At 36.5% G+C, this 23,107-nt stretch overlaps 1 protein-coding gene across 8 annotated transcripts in view; it reads right to left on the bottom strand.

Annotated features, from left to right (window-relative positions):
* LOC114661625 (inosine-5'-monophosphate dehydrogenase 1b) overlaps positions 1–23,107 on the bottom strand; it is a 223,971-nt gene that overhangs the window by 34,619 nt on the left and 166,245 nt on the right. For all 8 annotated transcript variants that reach the window (XM_051930263.1, XM_051930295.1, XM_051930285.1 and 5 more), the window contains 5 exons: positions 16,957–17,047; positions 16,552–16,647; positions 15,257–15,400; positions 6,749–6,893; positions 466–609 (listed from right to left, as the gene is read on the bottom strand). In XM_051930263.1, the coding sequence (XP_051786223.1) occupies positions 466–609; positions 6,749–6,893; positions 15,257–15,400; positions 16,552–16,647; positions 16,957–17,047 (620 nt within the window). The remainder of the gene's footprint in view (positions 1–465; positions 610–6,748; positions 6,894–15,256; positions 15,401–16,551; positions 16,648–16,956; positions 17,048–23,107) is intronic.

Raw genomic sequence — 23,107 nt, 5'->3', positions numbered from 1 at the left:
CATTTGTCATCAGTATCTGAAAATCATGCACTTTTAAAATCAAGGCTTATGAAATGCTCTTATGTCTGTTTTTAATTAGAATAACATCTATATTAAAAAAATTTACAGAAAATTTACAACTGCTTTTTCATTTCTTTAGCAAGTTTACCTGTACTGCAAGTACTAAATATTAGTAAATTAAGGACTACTCTTATAAAACTAAAACTTAATCAGTCACATTAACCTCACTATCAATATCACTCTAGATATACGTAACTGGAGAGTAATGAAATAATGAACAGACAATGGGAATCCTCAGATGCTCACAGAACAAGTTAAAACATGTTATTTCACAAAACACTAACTTCTGTCATAGATGTACACAATACTAAAAATATAGCAGATTTAGAATCTCTAGTACTACTCAAAACCTCATCTTCGTGCTATATGTGATGAATGTTTACAGATAATTATTTTAATACTCACCGCAGAATAGAAAGGCTCTTGGCTCCAATGTCTTGACAACCATGCTGAATTCCAGCAATCAGGTAAGGAACAAATTTGTGAATAGATCCTTTGTCCTGGACTGATCCTGAAACCCCCTGGGCAACTTTTACCTTATCCCCTTCACTGTGTAACAAAAGAAAAAAACATCAATTATCTGACCAGTGCCAAGACAACCCAAGAAAGACTTGAAGTTTATTCTTGAGGTTGCTACAGTATAAAAGAAGGATATTTGGCTGGGGTTTATCAAATTCATCAGTTTATTTACAAGCTAGAATACTTTACTACAATTCACAATCCAGAGTGCTGCAAACAAAACAGTCCAGTAAATCAGACTGCACGAAAGGATGAAGTTGCTAATTTTAACTTATATTTGTGTATATAAGTGTTTTTCTCAGTACCGAGAAAATTGCTACTACACTCATGTATGACTGCAAGTAGGCAAATTACTCCACAAGGCACAATAATAAATGAGGAAAACTGAGCAAAAACTACAAATAAAAGTGGTTCACTATGGTGGTGATGATGCAGTACCGGATCAACGCCATTTGAAAAGAAAAACAGCCCAGGTCATGCCTGGAAATTATTTTGTTTTCGAAAACACACAAGCTTGTATTGTGGCTATTTCTATCCTATTATGAAGTTAGTTCAAAAACAGATTTGTGCTGCTTTACGAGTGAAATGTTACATATTAAATTAGGTGTAATCATTTTAACATGTATTATCATGCATTTGTAACAGGAGATGAAAAGATAACATGATTAACACTAGAATTACCAGAGCCTACGAAAAAACTCGTAAATCCGTCCCACCTTAAATCACGTCTTAAATCCGTTTGCACCTCTCCGCTAGAGTCCTTTGTCATCTAAATGTGCTGATAAACAAAAGCTACTAGCAGCCAGCTATTCCATCCCCCCACCGACTTAGAACGAATTTCTCCTAGCTCATGCCTTGCCTTGATTTGATTATCTGGGATTGAAGTGGAGTTTTAGAGTGGAAATAATATAGTGTTATTTGGAATACACGCATTTCATGTGTGTTCCGTTCCGTTCAGTAGTCTGTGCAAACACATTTTTAAAACAGAAACGTTTTTCATATTCTAATAGTAAATGACAAAATGTAGGCATAAACTATATAACGTATGAAGCCTGAAGTCCATATATCAAAGAAACACTTTCACAAAAGGTAGAAATAAGAGAACACGTGCGCTTTTATTCAAAAATATAACTGCACAAAAAAAAAAGCCGCGTTAGCATGCCACATTGATACTTCTACTACAACTGCCGCGGTGGCGTAATGGTATCAGCTCCTGACTGGCAATCAGAGGGTGGCGAGTTCGATCCCGCACGGCTCCACTTCGAGAAGTGAACTGCTCTTATTCTTACAATTTTAGAATAACAACATAAATTTGATTTCAGTCTGTAACAGCCGGTGTAACTTATGATACTGGTAAAGGTTAGCTTTTTGTTTGTTTTTTTTAATTCACTTTTCATTCTCGCAGTCGCATTCAGAATCAATCCATACAACCCCATCTGACACAGCTTTTTTCACATAAATAAAAGTGCATTTTTATTCAAGAGTATAACCGAAGAATAAAGAAAGCAAGTTACAGTTGTTGGTTGATACGACAGCTTGCGTGGTGCAATGCTAAGAACTGCTGATTTCAAGTGACGGTGAGATACGAAGAAGGCAGCTTCGCCAGCGTTTGTGTGTCAGAACCCTTTTGGGGGGGGGGCGGTAGTATGCATCGTGGTACACTGCAGACCTATAGCACGTCTTTATGTCAGATGGGGTTGTATGGATTGATTCTGAATGCGACTGCGAGAATTCATAGTGTGTGCCAGTACGTCAGAAGTGGGAGCTAGATAAAAAAGAAAATGTTAACGAAAACTTGGGGAAGAAAATCAGCAATACCAACAGACACAGCCCAAGGGTCAAAAGATGATGACATTGTTGAAAAATCGGGTCCAAGGAATTTGGTAGTATGGAGATATTTTGGCTATTTAAAGTCAGACAAGAAGCAGAGTACCAGCACTGCAAATTGTATCGAAAGCATGTTCCCACAAAGATCGGTTATACTATTAATCTTTTTTTGTCCTTGGAGTTAAGAGTTTTAAACAGAACTGATATTTTTTAAACCAGTGCTCGGCCGCTCCCACAGAACACCATCCTGCACCCACCTGCTCTCACATACACTTGCCCTCATTTGTCCCGTTCATGCCTGCAGAAAAAAATCGCTTCCATTAAGGAAAAAAAAAAGTTATGTATGGATGGGTTGATAAGTCTGTTTAACATGATCTTTTACAAGGAGGAGCCTGAAGGTTTCCCCTCTTTAGCCCAGTTGTCCTTTTTTACTCGTTTTAACAACGATTCTGCTTCATCAGTATTTAATTCATATCTTCCGATGAGACTTAAATGATTTCTGAGCACAAGTTCACACATCTTTTTCACAAAAAGAATATTAAAAAGCACTGCAAGCAACATGTCTTGTTAAAGCTTTGTAAACAGACAACCAATTACTATTCTATATTGAAATAAACTACGATCTATGTTAATTGCTATTCATTCCACAAAACTCTGGAACAGACACAGAAGGTAGTTACACATACAAGTTTAAGCTTAAAAAGATACACTTTTCTAGTTTGCATATTACTGGTAGCTCAAATCTCCACTCTCAACTTTCTCACAGTATTTTTTGTTTATCAGTACAAGCACTATAACCAAGCAAAGCACTGTGAAATTACAGCAATATCCTTGTCTGCTTGTAAGTTCTGAGATGAAAGAGGGCTTCACTGAACTTCACTGTTTTCTTTGATTTAGAGCAATTACATTAGATCACAGTTATTACAAATCTGTTCTTGTTCCTGTGCCTTTGCAATCCTCTAAATAAAAGATATAGAAACAGAAGTTTGGGCTGAGAAATAGTGCTACTTTGTAGAGCATATGGATAAGAGTTGGTGATGAACAGTTTGTTGACATGTTCTATTAGTAATACCGGATTCTAAATCATTTGTCGCATCTTTGAACGGTTTCAGAAGAGACCACAGTTGTATCTCTTCGTTGATGTGGCCAATTGTCAAATTGCTGCATTAATATAATGGATGGTAGAAGATATGAAAGAGGTTTTCTCAAAGTTTAGGTCCAACCATCAGTTATGACGGCACCCCCATAATTATTAACGACCTCTAGCATGTCATATACAATTATCCTTTTCCCAGTTTTTGCCTTTTCCTACCACATGCCATGATACAGTTGTCAGATGAGGCAGTATCTCTTTAAACTTCATACTTTCCAATTTTGGCCGCCGTGTCAACCAAGTACTTCTCTAGTTGACACTGTCATAAAGCCCTATATCCCTGCAAACAAAACCCACACATTTATCCTGTGCTTCACTTTTAGTATTAGTTATTACCTTTAACAGGTATGGCAAGATAGCAGTTTAGTTTGACTCTTCACTACTGCATATGCCAAATGTCACACTTCCCTTTACTGAGTTTTGCAGTCTTGTACTCTCCTTTTTTAATGCTGGCCACTGTGGATGTAAGGCTGTCTCTGGGCTCTGCAATCTTGTGAAGGGCTACGTGTGAAACAGTATAGGCATGTGTCCTAACTGCTTAGGTAAATTAATTATAGATGGATATATATAGAATGAATGTATGTTCTGTTTTAAATTTAATTTTAAATTTACCAGATTCTTAGCTCTTGCCTGCTCCCACCCACACATGGGTGTCGACTATCTGCTACACTGAAAAACACTCCCATTGACTTCTACCATGGAGAATAAACTGACCACAACTGAGTGAATATGTCGATTTTTGTTTATGTTCTCCTTCTTTTACATTTGAAAGCTGCTTGAATTTGAACTGAGGATGTATACAGTATGTTTTTTGTCTATTTTTTTGTGGATTTGTTTCCCAACCATTTGAATCTTTACAAAAGAAAGGATATAGTACAGAGATTTTATTTGCATTAATACCTATTTTATTAATTTGGAACTGACCAAATAATTTACTTTGTGTTCTCCTATATAACTTGAAAGCTTTAAGATTTAGTTTTAGATTTAAGATTTTAGAATTTCAGAATTAAGATTTTATTTATTTGGATTTGACCAACAAACTTAGTGTGTTCTCCTGTAAAACTTGAAATCTTTTGACTAGTCCAAATTGAGACTTTTTTTTTTTGTATTACCTATTTTATTTACTTGGAACTGACCTAAGAATTTAGTTGTGCATATTGTTTCTGTTCTCTTGTAACACATGAAGCTTTTGACTGGTCAGAAGCAAGATTTTAGTTTATTATATATACCTATTTAATTTATTTGAAATACAGTTGTATAATGTTCTACAGTACATTTGCCATGCTCAACCTCTGAAAGAAAATAACATTTAAACCAAAATTAACCTTATAATAATATCTTCACATATAACTTAGGAGTAAAAAGGAACCTTTAAGCTTGATGGAAATAGTGGTTTGATTAATATTCTGATATATATCGATATCGACCAATATGAAAAAAAAGTATGATAAAATTTTTTTTACATATTGCCCAACCCTAACCATAAGTAAAAGCACACTTCATATATTCAATGGTACATTTAAAAATGTAATGCTGTCTCACAGTTATAAATTTATTGACTACAAAGGATGACAGCCCAAGCAATTTTCAAATTTGAATCTGTACACAGACATAAGCAATAACAAAGTGTGATCACTCACACAAAAAACCTTGAAATCAGCAAAACAATGGTTGTGTAACAGGAGTTCTGAAACAAAGGATTCATGTAAAAGTGACAAGTTTCATTTCACACAGGAACTTTTAAAGTTGGGAAGATACAAAAAAAAAAAAAAGGACACATTTGGGAAAAAAAGCAGTATGAGTTTCTGACATTCTGAGATTTGAATTAATTTGACTAATCTGTTAAAGATTACACATTAGTAATATTTTTAACCAGCTAATAATGTAAATATAAATCTTACAGTAGAAAATATTACAAACCTAGCCAATTGGTTAAGTGACAAACCAGATTTTAAAAGCATGTTGTTACAAAAATAGCTTTAAAGAGTTGGTTTACATGGAAATATCTGGAATTATAACAGCACATAGACCGTGTCCTCCTTAATGTCTGGGACAAAGACGCATTTTTCCTTGATTTGGCTCATCTGCTCCACAGTTTAAAAATTACAAATCATACAATTCAGAAGCAACTAAAGTGTACACTGGGAACTTGACTTTGAGGGTATTTGGATACATTTCAGTCACATAATGTAGAAATTACATCTTTATACATCATCACATCTGAATTGTTTCATTTGTAATTTTAAACTGTGAAGCTGAATGTGTTCTTATTCCAAACATTATGGAGGGCATAATAATGTTTAAATTTTTATATTTAGTAGGAATTTTACTTCTCAAGTACTTAATCACACATTAGTCTTCAGATACTGGACAGAAAATGTCAGAACAAATTTAGAATGTGCACATTTTAAGAAATATCATGTAAATCATGATGATATTCTTTATACACTCTATGCTGAAATCCCCCCAAGATTATAAATCCCCAATTTGTTGTTACATTGAGAGGATTTCCATTTCTGCCACACATTAAAATTCAAGCACTGTACTGTATTTTGGTATTTATGAATGCCAATATTAGTATTCTGTTTGATGGATATACCAGTATTTTAAAGCTTTTGTTACTGTTAGTATATATATTTTATATTGCATTACAGAAAAAGGCACAATATTGTATATTTAATAAAAAGCCATTAAATGGGATTTATTTATTTTACCATTGTATTGCAAAGCTATCATAAAATTTCCCAGGTATTTTCCATTAATTGAGCACAAGACGTTCTCTTCCTCACTATACCATCATATATCCACCTGAACATTTTCATTTCAATTGTTTTGTAACTTTTATCGGCCATATATCACTCACATAAACCAACCAAATTCTCTCAAGACTACAAATCTCAAAGAACTTCTCTATTTTTCAAAAAAAGCCCCAATGCTGATCTAAGCTTACACTTAATATATCAACATCTAGAATGCTTCCTACATATTTCAAAATAAGAGGCCATCCATGTAACATCTCCATCACACCTCTTCTAGATATTTTTTTTTCTATCTCATTCCTGTTTGATCAGACATTGAGAGCTCCTTGTAGTACCACTTTCCATGTTGTATTACCAAGATGTTAACCTACTACATTAATATGACATTAAATAAAAAAGACCTTAAACATTTTGCAGTTTGGTACCTCACCTGAAATATCTTTTCTGACTGCTGCTGTTTTTCTCCATAGCATCAAGGGATCCCATTCCACGGTATTTTTTCAGGCGAACTCCATCAGAGAAAAAGTACTCTCCTGGAGCCTCTGTTGTTGCAGCCAATAAGGAGCCCATCATTACTGGGGGGGAGGAAAAAAGCAATCATATTTTTAAAAAAATTAAACATGGTAAACAAAAACAGAAATACTTTACACAACAAACATGGTTAGAAATAGATGAGTTTGTATAAAGTAAAAAAAGCAAAACAAATATCAAAAAGATAGACAGATGGACCGACCAAAAATATCAGAAAGTTTGTATTTCAACCAGCAACTGCAACCCTACTGCAGTTTAAAACATCACAGATAAATGTAACACGCTATTACAATCTCTCTATTACATGAAAAAAAATCCAGTGACGGGACAAGACTTTTTACAAGAGATTTTTTCAAGTCCTGCGAAACGAGACTTTTAACATGAGATTTTTTCAGGTCACGCCCTCCTCTCAACCATATTCAAAACACGCACACAGTTCACTCATATCTCATTCATGTGAATGCTTTTAATAGACAGATTTCCTTCTCACTCAGCTCTTCTAAATTTTTACGTTTTCCTCACTTTAAGTTCCCAATGAAAGAAGACGTACTATGTCCAAATCTTATTGATGAACTTCATTCCGAAGGGATATCAACAAGCACCAAGAAACGAAGTCAAACGAATGAACGTGAAAATTGTCGATCGGTTACAAGGCTAATTGGTTAAATGCGTATCAATAGACTATGCTGAAACAGTTGGTGGTGATCGTGTGGAAGATGAAAACATCAAGTTACAATAATATAACCACAACTGTTAACACCGTCTTGTCTTCCACCGCCCAAATTACTGTTGAAAGAAGGATCTATCCAAGAAAGGTAATGTAGTACATCTTCCCCAGATTACATTAGACAGCAAAGGAGATCTTGATATGCCATTCATATTAAAAAGTTAACCGTTTCCCGTTAGAATAGCTTTTGCAAAAACAATTAAATCAAAGAGACAAACATTCAAAAAATGATGGTTTATTTATTAGAGAGAAAATGAAATTCTCTCACGGGCAGTTATATGTTGTGTTGTCACGATGTAAGTCCAAACACAGAATCAAAATTCAATGCGATATTGATGAAAATGTAATTCAAAAAATATTTGCGTGATAATTTCAAAGCCAAACAGAACAAAATTGTATAAAGCAACGAAAAACTATTAACACAACATGAAACATAATTTACTTTCAAATTATTACATTTTACTATTTTTTAATATGGTTAATTACTCGCTGTAATGTAAAATAGTTCTATTATGCATATGTAACAATTCCCATGAAAATAACAATCTGTTTAAAAATTGTGCATTCGCATCTCCATATGCAAGTGGCAGAGCCGCAAAGTGGCTTGTGCATAGTGCCAGTCCAGGGGTTGGCGAGCAAAGCGAACAGGGAGGCAAAGCCAATTAGTAAATCTAAAAATCACACTGCACTCTGCAACCAGATGTGCATACTGGTTAGATGGATACTTGTTTCAATTTCCTGAATTATGGTATTTATGCAACTGGTATGTTATTTGTGTTGTTCCTTGTACAGATCTCTGCTCCCTGTTCCTAAATGGCAGTGTCAGGTAAGCTTGTAATGGGATAGATAATTAGTGACATCATCAAAAAGATGAATGATCTACTAATTTAACATTTTTCAATTTTTGGTGCTGAAGAGAGCATTGCACCTTAAACTGTGGTTTTATAATCCTCTGTTCAACATCTTCATTGAATAATAGACTGTGACACTTTCATCCTGGCATTGTGGAGCCTCATAATGTTTCCAGCAACAGTCATTTTACAATTTTTCATCAGTTTTAATGATTATTCTGCCACTTGTACCTCAGTATATCTTTTTCAAGATATTTCTAAATGTTGATTCTGCTACACTGTACACATGATTAAATTATTCTTTCACCCTAGTATGTGGATTTCTTGAGCTGCTTTCTCAGATTGTTCTCTAATCTTCATGTTGATTTATGGGTACTGACTGAAAACTGACAAATAAAGGAACAGGAAGAACTACACTATACTACATATTCCATCCTGCTACATCTGTTGTAAACACAATCCACACAGCATGAAACACCTAGTAGCCAAATTTTTATACTACTCATGCCAAGTTTACTTAGTATAAAAATACTAGGGGGCTTCACTCGCCAACCCCTGGTCTTGGGTAACCCGCAATAGATTTGAAAGAGATTATTGTCTGTCTTGGTAATTGTTACATATGTATCATGTTCACCGTCACGACATCTGTAGGTCTATGTAATATATGTAAATGACAATAGCAGTTTAATTGTTATGTAAGTATAGAATGTCTTTGAGTTTGCGCAGATCTATGTATGAGATATATTGGAGTATAAAGGTGTAGATGACGCACAAAGGATATCTTCATACACCACATTTGTAGTAAAGATGGTGTGTTGTCCTTGAATGAGTTTTCCTTGGTATGGAGTTATTATAATCTTGACGTTAACGTCACATGCATGCCGAACTCTTGAGAAGGCTACATAAAGTTGTCCATGTCTAAATACAGGTTCAGAGAGGTAAAGGCCGACTCTGTTCATGGTCTGTTTTTTGGATTTGTTGATTAGGTATACATTGTTTACTGTTAGTAATATGGATAATTGCACTTACTGTTAAAATTACCTATTTCCGCTAGTTGAACTCTTTTGGGGCGGGACGCGGAAGCCTCTTCTGTTTGTGTTTTCTGTGAGTACTTATAGTGTTGTATTACTGTAATGTGATTTACATATGCTGTGGAGTCCGGATCTTCGGGGCTTCTGTACTATCTCGGGTTTTTGCTTGCAGTGCTTTAGAAGCGTGTTGTAGGCACATGCACCTTCCGCACTATGTCGGGTTTGACTATGCTGTGTTGTGTGGAGGTGTAGAGTTTTGTACTCTCTTGAGAAGGCTACATAAAGTTGGTTAAGACTGTGTTGTGGTAATCTGGCCGGGTTAATGGTGTTTCTCGTTTTGAAGCCGTGACCGTGACTCCATTAGTTATACGTTGTTTACTGTTAGTAATATGGATAATTGCACGTACTGTTAAAATTACTTATTTCCGTTAGTTGAGCTCTTTTGTTTCTGAGCCGTGGCTCCTTCGCTTGCGGTGTGTAGGCGTATGCGCCCTCCGTACTATGTCGGGTTTGACTATGCTGTGTTTTGTGGACGTTTGGGGCCTCTGTACTTTCTCTGGTTTGACTGTGGGGCGGGACGCCGAAGCCTCTTCTGTTTGTGTTTTCTGTGAGTACTTATAAGATTGTCTTACTGTAATGTGATTCACATATGCTGTGGAGTCCGGATCTTTGGGGCTTCTGTACTATCTCGGGTTTTTGCTTGCGGTGCTTTCGAACCGCATTGTAGGCGCCTGCACCTTCCGTACTATGTCAGGTTTGACTATGCTGTGTAGTGTGGACGTGTGTCAGTCGAGCTCTTTCTTTTTGGAGCCGTGCCTGCTTTGCTTGCGGCATTTCAGACGTGCGTTGTAGGCGCCTGCGTTCATTGATTCTATCCAGGCGGGCTCGTGGTATTACTGTAATGTGCTTAACATTGTATTACTGTAATGTGATTCACATATGTTGTGGAGTCCGGATCTGTGGGGTTTCTGTACTATCTCGTGTTTATGCTTGCGGTGTGTTAGAAGCGCATGGACCATGCTGTGTAGTGTGGACGTTTAGTTCAGAAGCGCGTTGTAGGCACCTGCGACTTTCGTACTTTCCCATGCCTTCCGTACTATCTTTGTGGACCTGTGGGGCCTCCGTAGCCTCTTCCGTTTGACTCTGGAGTGCAGAGCAGTATCCTCTTTTTTGTGTGGCTGTGTTGTTAGTCGTTAGCTATGGACGCGTTGTTGCTTCATTTCTTATTTACGTTAGTTGGGCTCTTACGTTTTTGAGCCATGACTCCTTCATTCGCGGTGGATCAGACATCGCTTGCGGTTTATGAGACGCACGCTGTAGGCGCCTACACATTATGTCTCCTGCGTCCATCGCTGTGTACCTGGGTCCGTGCCTTCCGGTTTACCATTCGCTCAATCAACCATAACAGCTTTGAACACTTAAAAGATGTAGATGCAGTTCCCACATAACTGTTTTATCCTAGATTAGGTCTCCCATGCAGCACTGCTTATTCAAAGATAAGGAGTTCCAATTATTTTTTAGTTATCGCTTTTCCAGGTAAAAATAAAATATTAATGAAATTCTAAAAGCATGCACTTGGCCACACCAAAATTATCAGGTATTATTGGCATAAGCCCTCTTTGGACGGTATTAGTATGACACTAGTTGGGTGGGAAAAATAATTTTTAAATCGGAGGACCTCTGTACTTTTAGTTCTGTCCAAATTGCTCATGTCAGTAACTTTTTACAGATTGCACATTCACGCCTCAGTAAAAATTACTGAGATTTCTACCTTCTGTAAAAATTCGTTAAAAATACAATTTGACATCTCAATAAAATTCTACCATTTTAACAATTCAAGTGGGACTAAAGTTACAGAGGTCCTATGGTAATAATTATTTCATCCAGTGCCTGAAGTAGGAGTAAGAACTGTTGGTGTACTTTTTTCTGGGCACATTGAAAAACTGGGGGTGTTATATCCTCATGAAGCTCTGTCAGCACAATGATATACACAATTTGCATAGAAAAGTGAGTGGTGCGGGGCCATCCCTTCTTGGAGGTGCGAACAGACACATTGTTCCTCTAAAATAGGGGGGCTAATATGGTATGAATTGATGGTACGCATCTAATAGCTAATGTGCACTGGGAAATTCTGATACAAAATAAAGCACTACCTGTAAATTATTGATTTGATATTACATCCTGGTATAAAAACTAATCCCATCTGAGAAGAGCTTAAAAATTAAAGAGGTCCTCTGGTAATTATTACTCTACCCCACCTCTTGGTGTAAAAACTAATCCTGTCTGAATAGGTCTTTTGCCTATTATTTCAGCAGTGTTTTTAGAGCTGGAAAAATTACCATCATTTCATTAATAATTTATTTTGTATAGACATCAGAATGCTACCATGCCCATGGTTATTTTTTAAGCTTAATTGCAGTTTACTTAAAATTGTACAAGTTTTCCCTCTAAATTAGTATTTTCTGTTAACTTGGTATAATTTGTACATGTGTTTTCCAGTCATTAAAAAAACTTTTAATATAAAGAACAACTTTGAAGACTGATTCACCTCTTGATCAACAAAACATTTCCAATATTCTTAATGAACAAGTTAAATATGCACCGATAATATTTTTTAATACTACTCAATGAAATGGTCAGTGGTCCAGGTTAGCTCCACCCTCCCCAGTGGCCTCCAGAAGCCTCTTCAACCTGTAACCGTTAACAGTCACGTACCACTATGAGCTGGGCAAATGAAAACACAAGCATTCAGCATGGGGTTGGTGTAAAACGTGTTAGTGCTTTTATTAAAACAAAACAGTGCAGCCTCCTTCATCCAATAAATAAATAATCCATAAAATCAGCGCCAAAGGTGGATTCAAATAAAGAATCCATTAACCCTTTAACCGCCAACTCCCTAAATATTCCCCACGCCAGGCGAAATCTGAACAATTTTCGTTTTTTTACTTTTTTACATTTTTTTTTACATTTTTTACATTTATTCAAGCAGTATTGACCACTAAATGTTGTGCAAGTTCTAGAAATGGGCAAACACATAATAAAACACAAAATGTACTTTTCTCAGGCTTCTGGATTTATTGTCTACTACAAAACGGTACAGTCAAAAGTAATTCAAAAGTCAAAAGTAGTTCAGTCTATCATAGTTTCATTCCCAGTATTTGAGTTTGCTGTGCCACAGGCCAAAGCAGGGAACTGCACAAAGTCCTGGATTGCTGGGACACTTTGAGCAGAATGTCTTGACGTCTCTACGCCGACCCTTCTTTGAACAGACACGACAGCGTTTTTCTGAAAGTCCAAAGTCCTTACATTCATCTGGCAACACTGCTGAAATACTACTCATAGGATCCTCTTTGCCAGTGTATACACGAAATCTATAAATGTAACCTGAATTCTCAGCTAAGCAAAACATGTTGATACCAAACCGTGCCCTTTTCAATGGTAGATACTGTCGAAATTGTAAGCGGCCCTTCCACAACAATAAACTTTCATCAACTGCAACTGACGGTCCTGGCATGTAGGGCAACTGAAATGCTTCAAATAAATGATCAATCAAAGGACTTGGCTTGAACAAGCGGTCGCGGTTTGGATCTTTCTTATCTGGCTCATTTCTGTTGTCATTCAAATGAAAGAATTTCAGCAGCAAAGAGAATCGGTTATGTGTCATGACAGCTGCAAAAATAGGTGTTGCATACATAGGATCTGTAGACCAGTACATCTCAATATCTGGTTTTCTGATTATTCCCATCAACATCAAAATCCCAATGAATTTTTTCATTTCGTTTTCATCAGTGTCAAACCAAGCACGAACACGGGAATGTGGAGGTAAATTGGGATTTTTCTCAATAAACTGTGCTGCATACAGATTTGTCTGATGAACAAAATGTCTGATCAAATCAGGTAACACAAACAGCTCATAAAACTGCTCAGCAGTGTAATTGTTTACATCAACAATAAAGCCACACGTTGCCTCAAACGGATGCAGAAAAGGTAGTTCACCTCGGGCAGCAGTCCAGCTGAGATGCTGGGGATACACCCACTCATCGCCGTCATCCGATGCATCTTCATTCACAGTATCATGCAGCGCACGTTGCTGCTCATCATTGTCACTAAAATCTTCTTCAGAACTGCTACAATCATGATCAGAACTGTCCAAAATCGCCTGCAAAGCCTCACTTGAAGTCAGTTTACGTTTCGCCATATTCACAGCTTTCACTTTCGAATCACATCACGTGATCGGCCAATACAAGCGCAGAGTTGTCGAAATACAACATAGTAATAATACCCACGCCAAACTGTCAGTTGTACTACGTGCCAGGCATTCACATAACCACAGGCAAATGTGCCGGATAATTCTGGCAGTATGGCGTTAGCAATAAAACAACGGTGCCGGATATATCCGGCAGAGGGCGGTTAAGGGGTTAAAACGAGCTTAAAATCAAATAGCAAATACATTCTTTTAAAACCATGAACCTTGGTGCTGCTTTCTAAAATCTGATGTCTCCCGGCTTTCCATCTTCTGGTTCTGCAGCATGAAGAGACATCCACCAGCTGATGCAGACAACCCTCTGATCCAGCTCAGGCCCCTGCTGCCAGTCTGTTTGCATGTACAGAGCGTTGCACCAACCTTTACTTCCTATAATTCCCACTGCCAGGGGAAGTCCTCCTGGAGTGGTTGGTCTCTCCTGCTCCCAGGCTGCTCAGCAGGAGCAATCCTCAGCACCCCTCTTGAGCGATGGCCACACACTCTTTCCCCAAACTCACTTTCCTATATGCCTGCTTCCCCTAAATTGCTGTAATGTTTTTAATTGAAAGATACATCCCTAAATGAACAAGTGAAAGTGTGGTGTGTACCAAAAAATGGTCATTCATGCTTTTACCAGACTTTAGCAAAGTTCAGGGACTTGAATATCTTGCAGTTACAGTATGTGAATTGAGGAGTACAATTAGGGCCAAATTATCAAAAGTGGAGTGCCCAGGGACTACAGACAATTTGAGGCCCTAACTACATAAAAAAATAGGAGTGAACATCAACTTCAATGTCTCAGCGACACACAGAGTAAAAGAAAATTAAGACTAAAGAGTTTTGGCTTTAAAATTAATGCCAAAAATCTGGAGAAAAACATATGGGCTTACTCTTTGTCATTATGATAAACTATTCTGTATCAAAGCTTATATCCTTAATTAGTCATTGCTGCACAAATAAATAACCAAGTAACCATCACAAACGTTTGAAAAGTCAACTATAGAATGCCACGGACAATTCCTACAAAGCAGAAAAATCAAATAATATGCATAATGGCCTATACACTAACATGGACAAATGCTTGCTTTTCAAAATTGTACCTTCCTGAATTTCTATGCAGCAAAATTCTTGATCAGATCTCCTGTGTCATTATGGATCCAAGCCTATTCTTCACTAGCCTGAACTTGGAGACAGATCATTGACCAATTGAAACTGTGGCCTGAAAAAGCCTGAACTAAAGCCTGAAAGCAAAATCTATATTTGAAAACATGCCCTGCAAGTTTGTTTATTTCCCCCCCTCTAATACACTGTAAAAACTCTTGAGCAGATGAAATGTCTTTAGTGCTTATGAATTGTCTGAACTGGAGAATTTGCTAATCATTGCGCCACCATGTTTCAAATAACAAAAGAGAGAGAACGGTAACCACAAACAAAATTAAACAAATTACCACATATAAATGAACAAAATGGAACAAAATATCCATATATAGGTATGCCCAGAAAGGTATCCTCAGTATCACTTAAATCTGCAAAAAAAGATTACTAAAAAGCATACCGGTTGATGCCCCCAGAGAAAGTGCCTTGACAACATGTCCTACAGTCTGAATTCCACCGTCAGCAATGACTGGGACACCAAATCGTCGAGCATATTCTGCAACTTTGTACACAGCTGTGCCCTGTGGCCGACCACATGCCATAACTGGGGATAAAAAAAAGTATATATGCATACATTTGTGTAATCAACTTCATTTAAAGAAAAATATCATTATTGGAAGATTTGGGATATTTTATGGAGTTGGGCAACACTATTTTTTCAGGGGATACCTACTGACAGACATTTCTGTAGAATATAAATCAATACTCCCAATTAAGACCTTGACAAGCTTTTTTCTAAAATTAAAAACTAATTTCAATTTTGAACAAATTAAACATATTAGCTTTGCATTTATTTTTAAAACATAATGAAACAGAACAAACACATCTTTACAAAAATATTAAAAATACAATTTCAAACTCAATACTTTGTTGTACCCTTAGTATGTGGAATGAGTGTCTGATATGATGTAGAAATATGTTAAGACATGCATATTATATGTTATGTAAAGCTATTTAATCTAAGAATTAAGGGATAGTGCCACTGGAAGTGGCATACACTGGTTAATAAGAAGACAACTGTGTCTTAAGTAAGTTTTCCAGTTCAAAAAGGACTTTGTTTTTCATTCTTCCATTCATTTTGTCCAGCTGCATTTTCATAAAGAAAGTGTAAAGACTTACATTTTTGCCTTGTTTCTTAGCATACTATTTTTCCTACCAGTTCTGACAATAATGTCAATATGTTATTTTACATAGTTCCTGGGATGAGCAGAAAGCAGAGTTTGTACTTAATGAGAGGACAAAATGACTTGATAGTGTAATCTAGCACTGATTTATAGTCAAACATAAAGATAAGCCCTATGTGCCAATACAAAAAAATGTAAATAACAGTAACTTATCAGATCACAAAATAATTTTTTACTCAATTCGATTCAATCATTGTGCTCTTATTGTTTAACAATTTAAAAAACCTGCTTTTGTGTTTTGTCTTTGTGCCTAGAGTTTCACTTTCTTTATTATATAGTCCCATTGATAATTGACTTAACTAGAAAACAGTTAATACTGAATCAGAAGATATAAAAAATGTAATGTCAGAGTAAAACATCAGTACATTACAGGTAAAAATACTGAGATAATAAAGTACAAAGAACAATACTGTACATACACACAAAACAAAAACTAATGCATATCTACTCAGTTCATTTTTGGTGCAATATTCTGGAACAAAAAATGATAAAATGTTATAATTCTCATTACCTTCCTGAGTGATACATATAGAACCACAGCCCATTCCAACTCTTAGAGCATCTGCACCAGCATCAATTAAATTTTTAGCTTGAGCTGCTGTGACCACTGCATCAAAATGAAATAAAATGTGCACACTGTTTGAAAATTGTAAAATATGATCAGCTAAGAAAAAAACATTGTTGAACAGTAACATTTTAAATTTAGCACAATGTAATATTTATAATATGCAAAATAGTGGAATAGCCAACTCTAAACCAGTATGTCACTTCCAGACAAAACTATTAATAACAAAATCTGAAGTATGAATCTGCTAGAGAAGAAAATAATACACTACAATGAATAAGTTAACATTATGCTAACAAATACTGTATATCAATAGTGTGTTTCAGATTGCAAGTAACACAGGAAACTCACCATTCCCTCCAATAACTTGAAGTTCTGGATATTTTTGTTTGATATAATGTATCATATTAATCTGGTAAACTGAATTACCCTGTGATGAGTCCTAAAAAGACAGAACAAAGTCACGAAAAATAAAAGTGAATAGATAAATGTGCAAATATTACCTTTGCAAGTCACCAAAATGTTCATGAATTTTATGTCCAAAGAAACAAACAAATTATAGAGTAGTAAAGTTTTTAGTTTAGAATTACACAATAAACATTTGGATAATTAGAACTAATTGGAAGGAAACTGATTTAAAAGTGTGCCACAGATTTTACAAAGAAAAGCAAAAGAAAGACAAATTTAATGTAGCTCATAATAATGGGGAAAGCTGGACTTCACAATAGTGGGTGCTAATATAAAAGGAGCATTAGTATAAAACCATTAATCTGTGGCAACTAACAAAACTACAATAAATGTTGCAGACGCTTATTTTAAGCATTATTTGCATGTGAAATGTTCCTTTCTTTTATTATCATTGTGTAACTGCATTTCCGTCACAAAAATTTAGTTCTACAAACAGTGAGAAAAATAACAGCAGAAAACCTCAAAACTTCATGCAAATTCTTAAGATAATGTAAAAATCAGGCAGATCAGTGTTTTGTTTATTTTTTCTTCCAGTGATATAAAAGTGTCATATGAATTTTATGCACAGACTTTTCAGTCAACGTCTCCCTCAACAACATAAATATCTGTTTCCCCATTTCTGTTAAATAATCCTGCATTAAAAAGCTAACTAAAAAGATTTCAATATGCAATATAAGTCAACTCAGGCCCCCTTCTTCAGGCAAGATGTAATACAAAGACTAGAATTCCCTGTGTTTATATAGAAACTAGGACAGATACAGCATTGGAAAACCTTTAACACTAGAATTACGAGAGCCAAAGAAAAAACTCGTAAATTCACCCCACCTTAAATCCCTTCGCACCTCTCTGTCAGCGTCTTTTGTCTTCTAAATGTGTCGATAAGCCCAAACAGCAAGCAGCCTGCTATACCATCCCTCCCATCGCCTCAGAACGGGCAAGAAGTTCTCCCAGTTCCTGCCTTGATTATCTGGGAGTAAAGTGCTGGAGTTTTAGAGTGGAAATAATAGATCGTTATTTGAAACACATGTATTTTATGTGTGTTCCATTTCTACAATAATCTGTGTAAACACATTGTTAAAACAGAACCGTTTTTCATATTTTAGTAATAAATGACAAAATGTAGGCATAAACTATATAATGTGTGAAGCCTGAAGTCCAAAGATCAAATAAACACTTTCACAAAAGGTTCAAGGATGATACAACAGCTTCTGTGGCGTTGTGGTAAGAATTGCTGACTTGTAATCAAGAGTCCCCCAGTTCGATCCTGATTGCCTCCTATATTTACTGTTTTCAGTAGTGAGCTGCTCTTATTGTTAATATTATACAGTAAACACATATATTTAATTTGTGTCTGTAACAGCCGGTGTACATTTATAGGACTTGTAAAAGTTAATGTTTTTTTTTTCTCCCCCAACTTTTATTCTCTCAGTCAAGATCACGACACATACTACCATCCCCCAGGGATCTGACACTGTTAGTTTTTATTTGAAACTGGGAATAACTGTAGATGTGAGTGGTGTTTTGAGACAATGGGACTGGACATTCTCTGATCTGGATGGATAAAAGCTGACACAGTAACGCTGTTGAATCTGCCTTCTTCGTATCTCACCGTCACTCGATTTTTTTTTATTCAGTTTTATTGAGTGTTCCTGCTCATGCTCAATTTTTCCTTATGATTGTATGTGACATTTTGAAGAAATCACTTTATGACCTGAATAGTACCAATCAGAAAACATCATCGCAATAAAAGACAGCTTTTTTTTCAGTTTTATTCTCTCAGTCACGTTGATGCTCTCCCTCGCCCCCCAAACCCTACCCCCACTTCTGATCTGACTCTAACTAACAGCACCAATATAAATTCACACCCGATCTGATGAGGCGAGAGCTTATTCAGTGCGAGCAGAAGCACGCAGGTGGCCGGTTGCTTGTGCTATAACAAGCTTCACCTGGCAGCGATCAACGCACATGTACTGTGCAAGGCATGCACAGGGTCCACTGAGAAAAGAAGAGTGTTCATGGCTCACCTTGCAGAGGAACTTCGTCGTCGCTTCTTACAAGAAAAGGCAATGGATAAAACAAAAGAGGATGCAACATCGACAAGCTTCTGTTCCAAGACCGTCCCTTCCCCAGCCCCTTCAGTGTAATAGTAACACAGTACAGAGAAAGGTGTGTACATTGCAACAAGTACACATGTCGTAAACGCAGAAAGGACAGACCTTGAGTGTGTGGGTGTGAGAAATGTTAACATTTGAATCTGATGATCGCATTTAGCGTGGAACTGACCTCTCTGTACTATTCTTTTCTCTGCATGTCCTGGAGTACAAAAGAAACGGCACTGGTCACCAAAATGAGGAGACTGCATGGGCAAGATCGGGGGGAAAAAAAAAAAAAAAAAAAGCTGTCACTGATTACAAATAAATATTGCAAATAAATATGAATAATGTTGCATCCGTGCTGCAATGTTTTCTAACATCATGGACCATAACAAGAGAGAATAAAAATGTAAAAGTTAGCTTTTTTTTTTTCCAAGTCCTATAAATTTACACCGGCTGTTACAGTCACAAATCAAATGTATGTTTTTATTGTATAATATTAACAATAAGAGCAGCTCACTACTCAAAACGGTAAATTGGCGGGGGAGCTGGTTTCAAACTCACGACCTCTGGATTATAAGTCTGCAGTTCTAACAACAGCACCACGGAAGCTGTCATATTGTACCAGACCATAAGGTGCATACTAAATTAGCGTGAACAGGAACATTCAATAAAACTGAATATTGTGTCAGCTTTTATCCCTCCAGATCAGAGAACATCCAGTTCCATTGCCTCAAAAACACCACTCACATCTACAGTTATTCCCAGTTTCAAATAAAAACTAACAGCGTCAGATCCCTGGGGGTGGTAGTATGTACTTTAATCTTGACGGAGAGAATAAAAGTGGAAAAAAAAAAACAAAAACTAACTTTTACAAGTACTATAAATGTACACTGTCTGTAACAGATGCAAACCAAATGCATGTGTTTACTGTATAATATTAACAATAAGAGCAGCTCACTACCTAAAACGGCAAATATAGGAGGAAGTTGGAATCGAACTGGGGGACTCTTAATTACAAGTCAGCAAATCTTACCGCTATGCCACAGAAGCTGTTCTCTTATCCTTGAACCTATTGTGAAAGTGTTTATTTGATCTTTGGACTTCAGGCCTCACACATTATATAGTTTATACCAACAATTTTGTCATTTATTACTAAAATATGAAAAATGTTTCTGTTTTAACAATGTGTTTACACAGATTACTGTAGAAACGGAACATACATTAAATGCATGTGTTCCAAATAACAATCTATTATTTCCACTCTAAAACTCCAGCACTTCACTCCCAGATAATCAAGGCATGAGCTGGGAGAACTTTGTGCATGTTCTGTGGCAGTGGGGGTTGGAATAGTAGGCTTTTGTCTTTATCAGCACATTTATAGGACAAAAGACACTGACGGAGAGGTGCGATGGGATTTAAGGTGGGCTGGATCTACGAGTTTTTTCATTGGCTCTGGTAATTCTAGTGTTAAGTGCACAGGTGAGGTGTCATCCGCATCCGTAATTCGTGCCAGGAGCTGCTAATTGCCACATCTGATCCACGTCCCCATAATAAACAGAAGCACAAGGCGGCTAGGGGAAAGAAGAAAAAAAAAAAGAAAGAAAAGGAAAAATGAACAGAGGTTGCAGGAGAAGGCGGCAGGAAGCGGGGAGAGGAAAGCCGGTGCAAGAGAGCGAGAACGAGCGAATGCAGAGAGCTGAGCAGTGAGCCCTAGTGGGGTGTTTGGCCGACACCTAGGGCATTTGGTAGTGGTCGCTCCTGCTGAGCATGTAGTTGAGGAGCAGGAGTAACCGGAAGAACGATGGCTCGCCCCGGAACATATCGGGAGTCGGGAGGCTTGGGAGGTGGATTCTCCAGCGTGAGCGTCCTGGTCGCTGGGGAACCCAAGTCTCGGTCTGGGGAGAGCAGAACCGAAGCCAGGGATCAGAAAGCCTCCAGACCAGCAGGCAGAGCAGGTCAGCTGCAGCTAGGGTGACTCCCCTGGTGCATCGCTTGGATGGGAGAAGCAGGGGAGTCGCCAGTAAAAGAAGAATGCACCGGGCTTTACTTTTAAAAAAAAAAAAAAAAAAAATTTGTTTTAACCTGTTTTTTTAGTTTTTTTTCAAATGGATTTTAACCTTCACCAGTTCACTTGTTTTATGGATTATTTATTTAATAACTTATTTTGATACACTGCACTTATTTATTTGAACACTTTGACTTTGTTTTTGTTTGTTGATTTTTAAATAAATGCACTTTTTGCACCATCCCCTTGCTTTGTTGTGCCTCACTGCCAAGCTCATCAGTGACATTACCGACGGTGTTGGGTTCAAGAGCTCCCAGAAGCAAGATGCATGGAGTGAACCCGCATCATCACAACAATAACCAAGGAAGTATGAGAACCTTTTTAATATTATACCGAACACTAAGTAATATAATCTGTCATATTATTATTATTATTACTTTAAACCTCATTTGTTACCATTGGTTAATAACTTTTATATAAAGGAACTCTATTACAAGTGTATTAATAATATTGAACCATCAGCAAACTCAAATATTACATTTTGTACTTTAGTTTAATATTATGTTCCGTATTGCTTGTTAACTCAATAGATTCCCATTAAAAACTCAAACCCATTTTACAGATTTTTTGTAAGCTGCTTTGAATAAGGGCATCTCCTATCTAATAACAAATTTGAAGGAAATACACATTTAGTACATTTAATATGAGGGATTTTATCTTGGTTTCTTATGTGTATTACAGGTAGAAAGTGGCAATATGCTTCACCTTGTGTTGGTGCTTTAATATACAGTGTTAAAAAAACAGTCACTGATTACTTCTAACAACTCCTGCTCTTGTGCTCTGCTATTTGTAAGGTTATCCCAGTTAATATTCAAGTGAAGTCTCCCATGACTATAATATCCCCCTGCAAACTTGCCTTTTTAATATTACTAAAAAGATGTGCATTGAAATTATGGTCTGCATTGGGCGGTCTATAATGCACTCTTAAGATAACAACCCTTTCTCTAATGCTTTCCAGAAGCCACATGTCCTCACTAAGATGGGGCTCATCATCCAACTGAATAGGACTTGCATTTTTAAAAAAGAAATCTGTTGTATTGATACTGAATATAATACTAACGCAGGAGATACTTTTTGTCTAAGAAACTACTTTTTATTGCACTAAAACAATCATAAAAAGTGCCATGCAAAAGTGTCTTAAATTCTCGAATTTAATTTTCTCTTGGTTATTTAGTAAAACTAGTTCAAGGCACTTGTATTCCACCATCCCTGAAGTAAATAATTTTATATAGAATATGGTTGATATCCCAGCTTTTAGAGCTAGATGTTTCAACACCATATTTACAGTCTTAGAAGGTTATATTTGAGGCAAACTGTTCAATCAAAAACAATTTTACCTCAAAAACTGACCTTTCATGAAAACATTTTTTGGTACATGCAAGTTTGACATTTGGCTAAATGTATGTTGATAAACATTTTCAAAACAGTACAACTTTTATATCACTGGGAAAAGGAACTTTAATTATTTTGAAATATAACTGAAAGTTAACCCTAGATAAAACACTTCCTAAATCTAAGCAAAACATTTTCTAGCACAACTACAATTAAAACTGTACACACTTGACTCAGACTATTCAAAACCTATGATGACCCTACTTGTGAAGTATTTTGTCAGGCATCTCCTTCACTTTATCAAATTTTCAGGGAACGTGCCCAGCTCACAAATTATTTATATTAAGTCTTTGCTTATATATTTGACAGTGTTGAGTTCACAATAATTTCAACAACTCTAACGTCTCTATTTGGACCTGATAGTACATTACCACTTACTAAAAAACCTATTGTGATAACCTACAAAACTCATTATCTTATCTTGGTGAAGTTCTTACCCAGCTATCAACCAGAACAAGGGGGAAAAGTATGTTCTGTTTTG

The sequence above is a fragment of the Erpetoichthys calabaricus genome, chromosome 1 (assembly GCF_900747795.2).
Source record: "Erpetoichthys calabaricus chromosome 1, fErpCal1.3, whole genome shotgun sequence".
In the NCBI taxonomy this organism is placed as follows: domain Eukaryota; kingdom Metazoa; phylum Chordata; class Cladistia; order Polypteriformes; family Polypteridae; genus Erpetoichthys; species Erpetoichthys calabaricus.
The sequence above is the reverse complement of the archived record's forward strand: the minus strand, read 5'-3'. Positions and strand labels throughout refer to the sequence as shown.